At 37.0% G+C, this 14,673-nt stretch overlaps 1 protein-coding gene and 1 pseudogene across 2 annotated transcripts; both read left to right on the top strand.

Moving 5' to 3' along the window:
• The first annotated feature begins 496 nt into the window (after positions 1–496).
• Positions 497–1,993, top strand: LOC137746940 (uncharacterized; annotated as a pseudogene).
• An 801-nt stretch (positions 1,994–2,794) lies between these two features.
• LOC137747047 (coatomer subunit beta'-1) lies at positions 2,795–12,686 on the top strand. 2 transcript variants are annotated; one of them, XM_068487050.2, is made up of 26 exons: positions 2,795–2,994; positions 3,167–3,187; positions 3,294–3,355; positions 3,456–3,510; positions 4,021–4,057; positions 4,138–4,463; positions 4,562–4,693; positions 4,806–4,954; positions 5,388–5,456; positions 5,641–5,791; positions 5,899–5,964; positions 6,564–6,752; positions 7,186–7,326; positions 7,429–7,503; positions 7,607–7,783; positions 7,920–8,011; positions 8,107–8,223; positions 8,533–8,647; positions 8,813–8,884; positions 9,160–9,356; positions 9,441–9,534; positions 9,743–9,849; positions 10,016–10,145; positions 10,535–10,704; positions 11,496–11,559; positions 12,418–12,686. In XM_068487050.2, exons 1-24 carry the CDS (start codon positions 2,992–2,994, stop codon positions 10,694–10,696), a joined length of 2,739 nt encoding a protein of 912 aa, XP_068343151.2. In that variant the 5' UTR covers positions 2,795–2,991; the 3' UTR covers positions 10,697–10,704; positions 11,496–11,559; positions 12,418–12,686. The 2 variants fall into 2 exon arrangements, with proteins under 2 accessions (XP_068343151.2, XP_068343149.2); XM_068487048.2 differs by having other exon boundaries at positions 12,322–12,686.
• Positions 12,687–14,673: the final 1,987 nt, after the last annotated feature.

The following is a 14,673-nucleotide window of genomic DNA, read 5'->3' as shown; positions in this document are numbered from 1 at the left end:
CGTGGTGAATTTGCAGCTTCTCAGGCTCGATATCAAGGTAAATTTCGCTAGTTTCTTTCAGTATGTGTTGTCTGTTTCAATTTTATTAATTTTTTTTATGATGTTAGGTGCATTTCTTACTGTTTTTCTTGTGAGTTTTTCCTAATTTCTTCCATTTTTCTGCTGTTTCCATGGTCAATTTGCAGCCTCTCTCGATATCAAGGCAGATTTCTCTCAGTTTCTTTCAGTTTGTGTTATCCGTTTCAATTTTATATTTAGTTATGATTAAGAAGTGCATTTTCACTATTATTTTGACGCTCTTTGTTTAAAGTTGGGACTTTCATAGAAATTTTTAGTTTACCAATGTTACAAATGTAATTTTATTTTCCTGGAAAATATTTTGTTCTCATAATTCCCAGTTGTTCCTTAATTGTTTTATGGTGATATTGTTTCTTGCTGCTTGTGAATGGCTGTAGGGTTAAGCGATTCGCGCTTTTCGGAAACTTGAGTGATTTAGATGGGAGATAGTGAGGTTAATGTGAATGCTAAGAAGACAGTTTTTGTAACTGTTGGAACTACTAGTTTTGATGCTCTTGTTCGAACGGTGGATACGCATGAGGTTGAACAAGAGTTGTCAAAGAGAGGGTATACTCGGCTTCTCATTCAAATGGGCCGAGGATTCTATACTCCAACGGAAGGTATTCTGAATCGAATTATGTGATCAGTTGTTAAAGAACGCATTATCAGTTTGCTATTTTCGATTAGGGTTTATGGGAAGCGGTAGTGTTGATATTCGATTCCCATGCAGATAGAGGTTAAAAGAAAAGAAATTAGTTTGTCGTGCTTTCGATGAATTCAGAACAATTGCGAAAAAGAAGATATTTGTCTTCAAAGCTATAGGAACTCAGAGAGTTACTTAATATTCGTCGTATAGGATTCATGCCGTGCTTAATGTCGTAGCCTGGTTGAAATAACCTAGTTGCTTACGCCAAGTAATGTTGTGGTAACGAAATGGAGAAATCTCTTATGTTAGACATACTTTGTGCATCTCTTTTTCTTTGAAAAATGACTCGAAGTGATTGATGCTTCTTTTCGGTTTCTTTCTTTCCCCCTCAACATTGTTATTATGATGCAGGCTGATGGAGATGAGCCCCTTGCTGTTGACTACTTCACGTTTTCTTCAAGCATTGCGGACCATCTGAAAGCAGCATCTCTTGTGATCAGTCACGCAGGTACAATTCCGATAGCGTCTTTTTATCTTTCTGCTTTCTTTTACCATCTGAATAGTGAAAGACTTGCTGAGATACCGATGTTTTTTTGAAACCATATTTGGCTTTACCATCTTCAGCTAAAAGATATGCAGCGCTAATTTTTCATGCGAAGGACATCGTCATGAGGACTTAGTAGCTATAATGCATCATAAGTTTCATCTCTTTTCCTGTCGTAAATATGACACTCGTCTATAATTTGTAATTTTAGTAGACGAGAGCTTTTGATTCTGCAGGAAATTCGTTACTTTTCCCTTAAAGTTTTTGAATTCATCAATTCCGAAATGATTTTTGTCAAAACAGTATAACGTAAAAGCACAAACGAAGTGAAAAATTTGCTGATTGCAACCATTTTTATTCTCTTTGATGTTTGATATTTTTTCTTGGCCTCGATGTTATATGCGCATATAATTTGCTGCGGGTGCAGGGTCCGGGAGCATATTTGAGACGTTGCGGCTCGGTAAGCCCTTAATCGTGGTGGTGAATGAAGATCTGATGGACAACCATCAGAGTGAGTTGGCAGAAGAACTTGCAGACAGGAAGCATTTGTACGTACTATGCTCGCCCTCAAACGCTTCATCGCGTCGTAGCGTATATGAATTTGGATTCCATTGTTCCGTACCATCCAGGTGATGCCACACCAGTTGCCAAGGTTATCAGCAAGTTTCTTGGTTTTGCAGACGATTGATAGAATCGTAAAAAAAATTTACTCTTAGTGAATGTATCCATGATATAGTGCACATTTGAAACGGCATGATGTACAATTTGAATAAGATTTGCAATGTGATAGATATTGATTGATCAGCTACACACGACATATATGGGTTTAGGACGACTTTGAGTGCAAAACGAGAACACACGCATTACACTGACATGTTACATCTTGACAACGAGATTATGATTATATTAAATACATATATGGGTAAATTATAGTAATAGTTCTTTAACTTTAATTCAATTGGAGTAATGGTTTTTTAACTAAAAATTCATTAGCGTTGGTCTCTCAACTTATCAAAACGTGCAGCTATGATCCCTCAACTAAAAATCTATTACTATTGGTCTTTCAACTTTAATCTAACTGGAGAAATTGTCCCTCAACTTTAACTCAATTGGAGAAATAGTCCCTCAATTTTAACCCAATCGTAGCAATGGTCTTTCCAACATAACTCATTTTGACAAAATTCTGACGAAGTTAAAGAAAATGATCATAGCTACACATTTTAATGAGTTGAGGGACCAATGGTAATGAATTTTTAGTTGATGGATCATTGCTCCGATTTGATTAAAGTTAAGGAACCATTGCTACAATTTACTCTATATATATTTACATGAATTATATTTGACTGTCTGATAATGATTGTATTAAATATATATATATATATAAAAGTATTATAGTCAGTCTCAAGCCCATGGTCGTAACATTGGGCCCAAATCCAAACCCAAACCATGGTCGTAATATTGGGCCCAAATTCAAACCCAAACATGGTTTTGGACTCGAGCCCGAGCCCATAGCCTACATTAAGTTTTCCGATCTCTATCCGTCTCTTACCCTCTCCCTCTCTCACAGAAGCGCGCACGCACTCTGTTATTCTTCGCGAGCGAACTGAACGTGCGAGCCCACAGAGACTGACACCTCCATTCGAGCTCTGCTTCCGAACTCAATTCGCTTCGATCTCTCCACCGCCGAGTCTTTCCATCTTCCCTCTTCGGAGCTCCGCACCGACTTCCTCGAGCTCTCTAAAAAATGGTAACGTTACAGATTTTGGTTTCAGCTCGGATCTGAAAATGTGAACCGAAATTTCACTCTCAATTTCAAGACTTTACTTAGTTTAACTTCGTCGCTGCATTTCTTACTGTTTTCCATGGTGAAATTTTACTGATTTACTCCATTTTCTGCTGTTTCTATGGTGGATTTGCAGCCTCTCAGGCTCGATATCAAGGTAGATTTCTCTCAGTTTCGTTCAGTTTGTGTTATTCGTTTCAAGTTTGAGCTTTTTGGTTTCGGAGTTTTTGATAATCTATTTACTGTGATTGCGAATTACGCAGCGGAAATTTGTGCAAAGAACCGAGAGAGTTAAGTCTTTGGATCTACATCCGTCTGAGCCATGGTAATTTTACCAATACTATGCTCTTTTCACTGTTTCTGTAATCGTGAATTTGTTTGAATCCGCGAGGCCTCTGCTTATACTGTGTTTACCTTTGTGGTAGGATCCTTGCAAGTCTGTATTCGGGAACTGTGTACATCTTCAATTACCAGTCACAGGTATGTCACACTTGTCCGATTCTAGTTTTCGTGTTGGGGAAGCACATTACTTGCTTCTGGGTTTTGATCTCGTGTATATGGTTGCATTTTGAAATTATCGCTTCTCTGCTGTATTTGCTGCGCTTGGAAACTACTTCTCTTTGTATGATTACTGAATAGTCATAGAAAGCTTTTCTTTATTGTCTACCAAACCGTAGGCTGCATTAGTCGAGAACACAATGAGCGAGTGACTGCTAAAACTTACAAATTGAGCTTCTAGTGAATGAAAAAGTCATATTTTCGTACTGGCATAGGTTACGATGTTTCATACGGGTGGTCCCTCCTTTAGTAGAAATTACCTTATTCTGTTAAATATTTGCTCTTAGTCATCATTGAATGTCTTTGGACAATCCATAATTAAAGATCGTTTCTTTGCCTGTGGGACTTTATATGTTTGGCTTCTCTGATATTAAATCTTTTGCGGGTGTAATTATGTTAGTGCTGACTGTAATTTTCCTAATTTACTTACAGAGCACGGCAAAGTCTTTTGAGGTCTCTGATTTGCCAGGTAATTGCACGTTAGTTTTCCTATAAGCTCAATGTTCTTGATATTCAAACATGTTTGATTCATAAATTTACTGCTTGCAGTTCGGTCAGCAAAGTTTATAGTGCGTAAGCAGTGGGTAGTGGCTGGAGCTGATGACATGTTTCTTCGTGTATACAATTATAATACAATGGATAAAGTTAAAGTCTTTGAAGCACACTCGGACTACATTAGATGTGTGGCTGTCCATCCAACACTTCCATATGTTTTGTCGTCATCTGATGACATGCTCATCAAACTGTGGGATTGGGAAAAAGGTTGGATTTGTACTCAGATATTTGAAGGGCATACACACTATGTGATGCAAGTGACCTTTAACCCTAAAGACACCAACACTTTTGCAAGTGCTTCCTTGGATCACACTGTAAAGGTGTGTTTATAAATATTCCTCAGTAATCCATGTATGTTTATTTTGGAAAATTATCAGTTGTGCTTACTAGTAATTGTTTGTCATTATCTTGTTTCCAGATCTGGAACCTTGTCTCTCCTGACCCAAATTTTACATTGGATGCTCATTCGAAAGGGGTCAATTGTGTTGACTACTTCACCGGCGGTGATAAACCATACTTAATCACAGGCTCAGATGATCATACAGCAAAGGTATGCAACATTTTCCCGAAAATTCAGTGTTCTTGTGTGCCCTGACCATCATTGTTTGTGCATGCATGCATAGTTTTCATGAAAACACTGTAATCGGAATCTATGCAAATAGGTGTGGGACTATCAGACGAAAAGTTGTGTTCAGACACTTGATGGGCATACTCACAATGTATCTGCAGTTTGCTTTCATCCGGAACTTCCAGTTATAATTACTGGTTCAGAGGATGGAACTGTTAGAATATGGCACTCAACCACTTATCGGTAAAATTTAAATTTGAACTGTACAGGTGTTTGTTTGAGCTATTTTGGATGGCCTAGTGTCAATTTGTTTATTTTAGTTGCCGAGGATCATTTTGTTTGCCTTTGGATTGTTATGGTCAGTTGTTTTGCTCACTTGCCCTAAATGCATCTACACCATGTGATGAGAATTTTACCATGTTAGTATATTGCATTCTTGAAAGACTTTGCCTACTTATATATTTTGGTGTTTTTCTTTTAGGTAATCAATAAAACATACTGTTCAGTTGCATTTTCATGATTGTTTGGTGAATTTGCATTTTATGTTTCTTTTCCTTTTATATGCAGGCTGTTAAATTCTGTCTTACCTTTTACAGCTCTCCATATTTTAAACTATTGATGTAATGGTTCTCTCATAGGAAAGGGAAAAAAATTGACATGCATATTTACTTTGCAGTCTTGAAAACACATTGAATTATGGACTTGAACGTGTTTGGGCCTTTGGGTACATGAAAGGTTCACGCCGGTAAGCTCGTTGTCTTTATTTTTATTTGTTTTCTATATATCCAGACTATTATTAGTTAGCTTTTAATATATATTATTAAGACCAGAACTTCACTATTACGGAATGCTGGAATCTGAGTGGGTGCTTCATGAACTGTAATATAGTTTGATGTGATGATTTCATAAGATCTCTTATATGCGTACAGGATTGTAATTGGTTACGATGAAGGAGCCATAATGGTAAAAATTGGTCGAGAAGTACCAGTTGCTAGCATGGATAGCGGTGGAAAAATTATTTGGGCAAAGCATAACGAAATTCAAACTGTGAATATCAAAAGCGTTGGAGCAGATTTTGAGGTTCAATCTCCCTACATGCTCAGACTTTGATCATTCTGCCTGACATGGTCCTCGAACTAGATGTTCTTATGCTTGAATTGATGAACCTTTATTATTGTAAAATTCAGGCTACAGATGGAGAAAGATTGCCTCTGGCCGTGAAGGAGTTGGGAACCTGTGACCTTTATCCTCAAGTAAGTTTATCTGTTTGAGGAACATTAGCCCAGTGATCTTTTCTTGTGTCAGTTTGCCTTCCTTGTTAGCGTTTGTTAAGGTGTTTCAAAGTTTTGTGCTGTGATGTTTATCTTGTCCATAGTAGACAGAACAGTTCTCTTTGCATGAATGTACATGATACATCAGTTCAAGTTACTGTGGATCATTAACCTAATAACAATGATGCAATACTATTACAGATTTTATTTTAACATAACGAAATTTAGATGAGGGCGGTGAAGATGTGAAACAATTTGAAACAAGATTCTTGTTCCTACTAACTCATTCTCCTCAGTCTCAGTTTTTGTTCAAAGTTCTGTATGGGTGTGACTGCTCGTGTCCAACCAACCTTTATACTATTATTTATCTGAATTTTGAATTGATCAAGTTGTGGTCATGTCACGACTAACGAGGCATCACTCTGTGAAGCAATACCATATCTTTAGCAATTTGCTTGAAGTCCCTAATCCTTTATTATTGTTATTTTTTCTCAGAATCCTTTGCACTATACATTCTTATAAGTGCCTATTTTTAATTACATTGTTTTGACAAATGGATTTTATTTTGTGTTTGATTTCAGAGTTTGAAGCACAACCCCAATGGAAGGTTTGTCGTTGTTTGTGGAGATGGCGAGTACATAATATACACAGCTTTAGCTTGGAGAAATAGATCCTTTGGCTCAGCATTGGAATTTGTATGGTCAGTGGATGGAGAATTTGCTGTTAGGGAAACTACATCAAGGATAAAAATTTATAGCAAAACATTCCAGGTTTTGAACCTTTTGAATCCTTTGTTTTCCATTAATGGATTCCTTTAAGTGATTGCGAATGTTACTTTTGCAAGAACACTTATCTTTAGCCCCATTTTCCTTCACAACTTTTACACTAGAATTAAGGCAATGCTTTCACAACTTGCTCATTATATGTATGCATTGGTTAAACTGTAAACACCAATTTGGACAAAAGCCAGTGAATGATGCAAAGTTTGAACTTGGAAGTGGAATACTTATCAGAAATTCTGTATTCATCTTATCAGTCAGATGGCAGATGTAGTCTTTGCATAAAAACCATCGCTTTTTTTGTTTGAATTAGAACAATGGCTAATTCATGCAGATACACTGTCTATGAAAAGAGCTGGAAATTTCCCTTAACAGATACTTTGCCTTGTATGAAAAATCTGATTGAGTTGATAACTGATTTCAGGAAAAGAAGAATGTTCGACCAACATTTTCTGTAGAACATATTTATGGAGGGGTCTTACTGGCAATGCGTTCAAATGACTTCATATGCTTCTATGACTGGGTGGAATGCAGATTGATTAGACGTATTGATGTCAATGTTAAGGTGTGCAATAACATTACTAGGAAATTTTGATTATCAGACTTTTTATTCTGGCCGCATGGGTTCTAATTTTATACGTTCCTTTGGTTGCTTTGACTGTTCAAGAATGTTTATTGGGCTGATAGCGGCGATTTGGTGGCAATCTCAAGTGATTCATCATTCTACATTCTAAAATACGATGTAATTTTCCCATTTAAGCTCTCCTATCCTGTCTTCATTTTCATTTGCATAGTTCTTTCTGTACATAATTCGTATGATTAACTTAGTGTGGTTTATTTGGCAGAGGGATGTAGTCTCATCATATTTTGACAGTGGAAGGCCTGTTGATGAACTAGGTGTAGAGGATGCTTTTGAGCTCCTCTATGAAATAAATGAGCGTGTCAGAACTGGATTGTGGGTCGGGGACTGTTTCGTCTACAATAACTCTTCTTCGCGACTCAACTATTGCGTTGGTGGTGAGGTATACAAAATTTGCGGCTTTTTATATCAATGTTCTGACCGGACTGTTTTATTGTCGCTGTTGTTTTCAGAACATTAATTGGAGCATTAAAAAAAAATTGGAGTTAGGACTCTGTTTTGACTCGGTGACTTTTCAGGTAACCACAATGTTTCACCTGGACCGGCCCATGTACTTGCTGGGATATCTTGCCAATCAAAGTCGTCTTTTTCTAATTGATAAAGAGTTTAAGTGAGTGGTTATTTGCAAGCTGCAGTTCTGAAGGGTAATCAACTTATGCCTTTCTGAGTGTTTGTTTTAACTTGTTAATAATGTTACCTATGCAGTGTCATTGGATACACCTTGCTTCTCAGCTTGATCGAGTACAAAACACTTGTTATACGTGGAGATTTGGACCATGCGAAACAAATCTTTCCAACAATTCCTCCAGAGCAACATAATAGGTAGGAAAACATATTTTGTATTGGCAACTGTTGTGCTTCATCTAGTGATATTAGATATAGCCTAAAACCCAGCTCCATTTCTTAACTGCATTTCATGTTGCTTTTTCGTCCTCATACAAGTACAATTATTAGTTCAATAAAATGAATCCTAATATAATTATCTAATTTACATGTATAATATGTTTTTTTTTTCCTGGTTTACTATCTCTATAACCTGTGTTTCCTTTTGTTCTGTCCTGATATGTATTGTACATGTTATTTTGGTGATCCTTACTTTGCAAATTGACTGATATATTGATGTAAATCCAGTGTGGCTCGATTTTTGGAATCTCGAGGTATGTTGGAGGATGCACTGGAAGTGGCTACAGATGCTAACTACAAATTTGATCTTGCTATACAGCTGGGTAGACTTGAGATTGCAAAGGTGAGATTTGTTTTCTTAGTTAATTGTTGTTATTAAGTTGTCAAAAAGATTTGCTCTGGATAATTTGAAGAGAAACTGTGGTTTGTAGTTCCTTTATATAGAGAACTCTTTTTAATACCTATTTATTGGTTGCTTGAAGATATTTTGTTTTCTTCTTTCTGACAGGAAATTGCTACAGGAGCCCAAAGTGAATCCAAGTGGAAGCGGCTGGGAGAATTAGCTATGTCCACTGGGAAGGTATTTCCTTACTGATATCTTCTGTACGAACTCCAATAAACAAACCAGGAGACCCTCACATTCACTCACACTAGAGATTATTGAGTTGCTCATCCACTCATCGTGATTGAAAGAGTTCATAAAGTACCCTTATCTTGTCTGAAAGAACTAGATATTCTATGTTATCAATTGTGGTAATTAGTTTGTTGATGAATAACATCTATGAATCTATGATGTCTGACATTTTATTTTTTACATTCAAAATCTTGATTCATATGCTTGAATGGGTGATGCAGCTTGATTTGGCTGAAGATTGTCTATCACATGGAATGGACCTTTCTGGCTTGTTGCTTCTCTATTCTTCCCTTGGAGATGTTCAAGGAATATCAAAACTTGCATCCCTTGCCAAAGAGCAAGGAAAGAATAATGTTGCATTCCTGTGTTTATTTATGCTGGGTAAATTGGAAGAATGCATACAGCTGTTGCTGGAAAGGTTAATTTTTATTTACCCTTATTATGATCACTCAATTTCTTCAAGTTGTCCTCTTTGTTAAAGCGTCGTTATCCTCCGTTACAGTGGACGGATACCTGAAGCAGCTTTGATGGCACGATCGTACCTACCAAGCAAGGTTTCAGAGATAGTTTCAATTTGGAGAAATGACCTGAACAAGGTTAGACTTTTGCAGTGTTTTTGTTAACTCATGAACATGATGCTTTTCTTTCAAGTGAAATGTACATATGAGATGTAGAGGTCATACTAAAGGAAAATTGCTATGTCTTCTACTTTATCCACCAATTGAATTGAAGCAAGGGATTTTTGCATATATTTGGCTATTCCAAGTATTCTTAATTTTGTACTTTTAATTTGCAATATGGCAGATCAACAAAAAAGCTGCAGAATCATTGGCCGATCCGCAAGAGTATCCTAATTTGTTTGAGGACTGGCAGGTTTCTCTTGCCCTTGAGTCTAAAGAAGCAGAAAATAGGTATCCACCCTTCATTTCACTGTTCAACATCAGGCTCATAAAAATTCTAGTTTTTAGCGCAGCAGTAGATATCACCATAATTACTGAGTGGCAATAACTTGTGCTTATGCTTTGTTGGATTATTGTGGATTCATCCTCCTGCTGAATGCTCTTTTGTCTTTTGCAGAGGCATTCATCCTCCTGCTGAACAATACCCAGTCTATGCTGAGAAGCCAGCCACCAACTTAGTGGAAAGGTTCAGAAGCATGCAGATTGATGAAGAAGCCCCAGTTGAAAATGGAGATCTGGATCATGAGGTAAATAGCCCAATTGATGAAGATGTTTAAAACCATCTAAAGTTCTTGAATCGATGGTAAAAGCTGAGTCACATCTGAGTCGTTCTTATGTATTTTGTTCACTTTTTAACTCACCTTTTGAGTGCAGAAGTTCGTGTAAGTTCTTGAACTTGAAAAACTGCGGCTAAAAGTTTATGTTTCTTGCCTCTTGCATTTTGAAACTTTGTTACGAGAGTCTTGATGATTGATTCGATCCAACTGTAGAGGGTACATTAGGAATTTTATTCTATAGATGAAGCATTGTCAACTATAAGGACTTAATTTTCTTTACTTAAATCTCCCTAAATGTTTGTTCCATGAAGGGATGATTTCAAGGGTTTTTACTTGGGTTGTGCGTGTATTTGTTTCAGGAGGTGCAGGAGAATGGAGAAGATCAAGGTGAAGGAGAGACTGTTGAGGAGGATGCTGACTCCACGAACGGTGTTGTTCTTGTGAATGGAAACCAGGAAGAAGAGTTGGATAAAGATGATGAGGCAACTTTATCCCCCGAAAGGCAATTGGAGGATGTGTGAATATTATGGTGATTAATTCAATACACTAAAATTTTGAATTTGTTTTTTATCATATTGTTGCTATGATGGTTGTTGCTGCTGCTGTCTTCTCAATATTGACGTTGTTGTGTGTCCAATCTTTTGTTTTTTGCTTTTCATCAAGTATCCATTAATCGCTTAGTTACTCTTTTGAATACCGTAACAATCAGCTGAGCTTCTATGTGAGCTCTCATGAATGGTCAGTTTCCTTGGCCTTGTAAATATGCTTTTGGTCATCTTATACAAGCTCTAGCTGAAGGAAGATGAATCTGTTTTGTCCATTTTACCATGATACTGTGAGCTCATTGGTCTCTGACATTTTTTTCTTTTGAGCTCATTGGTCTCTGACATTTTTTTTCTTTCGCTTATAGATAACTTTTTGCATTTCCAATTCTTATCTTTTGAGCATATGTTCATACTTATAAAAACGAAAAGCACAACTCTAAACTTACCCTGTAAGATTCCTCATGTATTGCTTATAAACCTGGTCAGCAATAGCATGTTTGAATCTAAATTATATTTTAGTTTTTAATTAGTAAGGTTTAATGTTCCTAAATGATATGCAAGATTCGGTCCTGACCTAATTACGTCTGCCCAAGAAGGCGGAGAAGAAGAAGCATGCTTCCTTTTGTATCATTATTGTGTCTAATAATGAATTTGGTGGTGGTTACAAATATCGCAGACTATTAGTTTCCAGATGCACATCATAACAATCTAATATTTGATTTTATTTAGAAGTCAATTGATGTTGATGGTTCTTTTTTCTTGGTTGAAAATGCAGTGTTCAAGCCACACCAGTAGCTCTCTTAAACAGCTAGCTCCAGCTGTTAAACACCAATCTTCAGGTAAGATAATGTCTTTGCCCTATTAAATATTTTCTTATTATGTTCTGGTCGCAAGCCTATTTTACTCGGTCAGTTAGTTCATTTTCAGTACGAGATCGGGACTTGTTTTCGTAGACTTGAGGGTTTAATTGATTTACTTATTAAACATAAATAAATAATTATGACTTGCTAGTTCTTTTGTCAGAGCTTGCTCGTCGTCTACATCCTTAGAGAAAATTTAGCATATTGAAAGATCAGCGTAGTTTCAAATTTTCATAAACGACGGCTTGGAACGTACTATGTTGGGTTGTCTTCAAGTATACAAATTGTTCAATATATAATCGTTTATATGTTTAGACATTTAGAATCAAGTAGGATACTGGGAATCACTGGCGGGTACTCAATCTTTATCCATCTTCATTAATTTAACTATCAGTCGGTCGAGGGTTGGTCCTATGAAAAATTTCATATCTGTACTTTGTCCCAAGTTAGTTGAGCCCTTTCAATCGTTAATAATCCAACTTAAGATCTGCCATTCGTGCAAAAGATCTTGTTCGCTCTAGCATTAAACATTTTAATGCATCTTCAATTGTGTCCCCTAGAACGTTATGGTGTTCCAGCATCGCGTTGGTTCCATCTTATGTTATCTCGTCAACAATTGTTAGCTCTACTCGTCTAGTAGCATCTTTAGGACCCATTTATTTGCTAATTTCTTACATGCCTCCTTGCAAACTTTAGACTCGCGGCCTTTTACAGGCATTTCGCCTTTTCTTTTCGTTGCAGGGTGACTTGTAAAATTCTCCCATGTACAACCTGGAAAGCATCACTTGTAGTTCCAGTTAAGATTAGTTATTCTTGTGACACTTTACACTTTCACAGATGCAAAGGATGGCAAAGAAGGAAAAAGCTTCTCATAATTATTGAACCCTATAAAGATTTTGATCGAATCGGTCGCTTTATATTACACAACTTCTATTAGGTGAGCTTAAAGAGGCCGGAAAGGGAAAACCCCGGGTGGCCGGTTTGCTTCCTTTGTGTGACCTGTGATTTTGCAGCTAAACGAAATCTCTCTCGCTATCATATGTGTAAACATGTACGATTATGTGTTGTTCTTTGTTAGAAAAATGAAATCGGTGTTTGTTTGTTAATGACCTGTTCAATGTTCATCATGACCTGTTCAATGTTCATCATTTGTTTTGTAAATTTGGTTAGCTTGATTCCTTTTCGGTCCTCCCAGTCATTTGGTTTACCTTCTAATTAGCGTGTCGTCGGTTGCGAAGAACAAAGCTTTGTCGGAAGCTCATTCCAAAAAATAATAGAAACTTGCTTGCTAAAGTATGCGTAGATAGTTTTTGAATTTTGATTAGTTGTTGGAATCTTAAATTTTCGTTAATTGTGATTTGGTTGGGTGGCTCGTGCTACATAAGTGCATTAGGTTCAACAACATAGATATGGGTTTAATTATATATTAATCCCTTGAAATTATAGTTAGTGTTTTTTAATTAAATTATTCTTCATAAATTATGACATAACAACAACCACCACAAAGTCTTATCTTACTAAATAGGGTCGGTTGTTTCGTTTAGGATTCATATTATAAAAATTTGACGTGAAAAACAGATCATTATCTATCGATTACCTGATGCACTTTCTCTTTTTCTTTATTTGGTTTCGACAGCGTAAGTTAAATTTACACATATGCGGAGTTTCATAAATTATGACACAATTATCCGAAATTGGTCATGGAAGCGCAGGCTAGGGTTTGAATAATATAACTTAATAGGATTGTTTGTTCTCATGTGCCGACATTTTTCCTGGTTTGTGAAAAGGAAATAATTGGAGGACCTTTCCATAAATTTCACAAAAGAGAGGCAGGTGGATCATAAAAATAGTCAAAAGTGGGATTGGGAGGTTGCTTTCTTGCAAGATGACTTGTAAATTGTACTTCATGGCATGGAAATGCAAATGCAACCATTTTCTGCTTTATTTTTGGTCACTTCCTCTTGAAGGGTTTTAGTGGTGGGAAATAGCTTCTGGTCACGTCCTACAACGCCAAGTACAACCCCTGTTAATTTCTCTCCATGGTTCTTAGGTACATAAAATTAGGGTAGTCATTTTCACACGTCCGGCTTTTTCCTCTACATTTATGCCATCGTTTCCGTCTCTTGATAGTTGGCCGTCTTTTGATTTATCCAACCAGAAGGCTTAAAAGAGGAAGAAAAAGAAGAATGCCGGTGCGACAAATGGGAGTGTGAAAATCACTACTTGTGCTCGCATATGTTGGTGCGATTGAGGTTAGATAGGCTTAGATTAAATGAGTAAGCAAAGCTCTCGCTTGTCCTGTGTCCGATCAAGTCAACCACGAGTTTTATCAATCGCATTGTTATCTTGAATATGCAACCAATACTAGACTCTAGTAAATGAATTTGTCGGTTGTTTACTATAAAACACACAAAATAATAATATTACGTGATGGTATCACTTCACAAACGAAAGATTTCTCGAAACGCACGGCTAAGGCTCCATAGGCTCCAACCCACATTGTATAAAGCAACAATAAATATGCTGTATCCGAACGGAAAGTGCGAATGGTGTCACAGTCCCACAGAGAGAACCCCGTAGGGAGTGGGGGGGGGGGGTCCTATACATAAAGGGATACCTATCCCTATCTTATCTTTCAAAAGGGTACCAAGTTCTTTGTAGTTGATAAGGTGAAAGACCACCACATAGCACATTGGCACCAGAACGGGACACTTGTGTTTTCTCAGCAGGACCACTCCGTTTTATTTCTTTCACGTTCTCTCTCCTTCATCTCAGCTCTCTCATGACTAGCCACCACAAATGGTCCACTAATTGGAGACGAATTTCAAATCCGTATTCTACGTGGCACATCATAGGTTCGATTTTTGGCGTTGATGAAACACACGACAATGACCAGTGAGAGACTGAAATGCCTATATAAGTCTTCCAAACCACCTAAATAGTAGACTGTCCTAACAAAACCACCAACTTTATCCCTTTTTTCCACAATAATAAAAATAAAATAAAAAACTATCTCATGACTCATGGGGGTTATGTAATGCTTATTTTTCAAGGTCGCCCATTAACCTCCAAATTAAAATTGTTGGCAGCTAC

The sequence above is a fragment of the Pyrus communis genome, chromosome 2 (genome assembly GCF_041283825.1).
Source record: "Pyrus communis isolate YQ-2024b chromosome 2, ASM4128382v1, whole genome shotgun sequence".
NCBI lineage: Eukaryota > Viridiplantae > Streptophyta > Magnoliopsida > Rosales > Rosaceae > Pyrus > Pyrus communis.
This window is presented reverse-complemented; position numbering and strand designations above follow the sequence as displayed.

Coding starts and splice junctions, on each gene's coding strand:
- LOC137747047 (XM_068487050.2), top strand. Junction 6,753..7,185: donor TTTATAGCAAAACATTCCAG/GTTTTGAACCTT, acceptor AACTGATTTCAG/GAAAAGAAGAATGTTCGACC. Junction 9,357..9,440: donor ATACAGCTGTTGCTGGAAAG/GTTAATTTTTAT, acceptor CCTCCGTTACAG/TGGACGGATACCTGAAGCAG.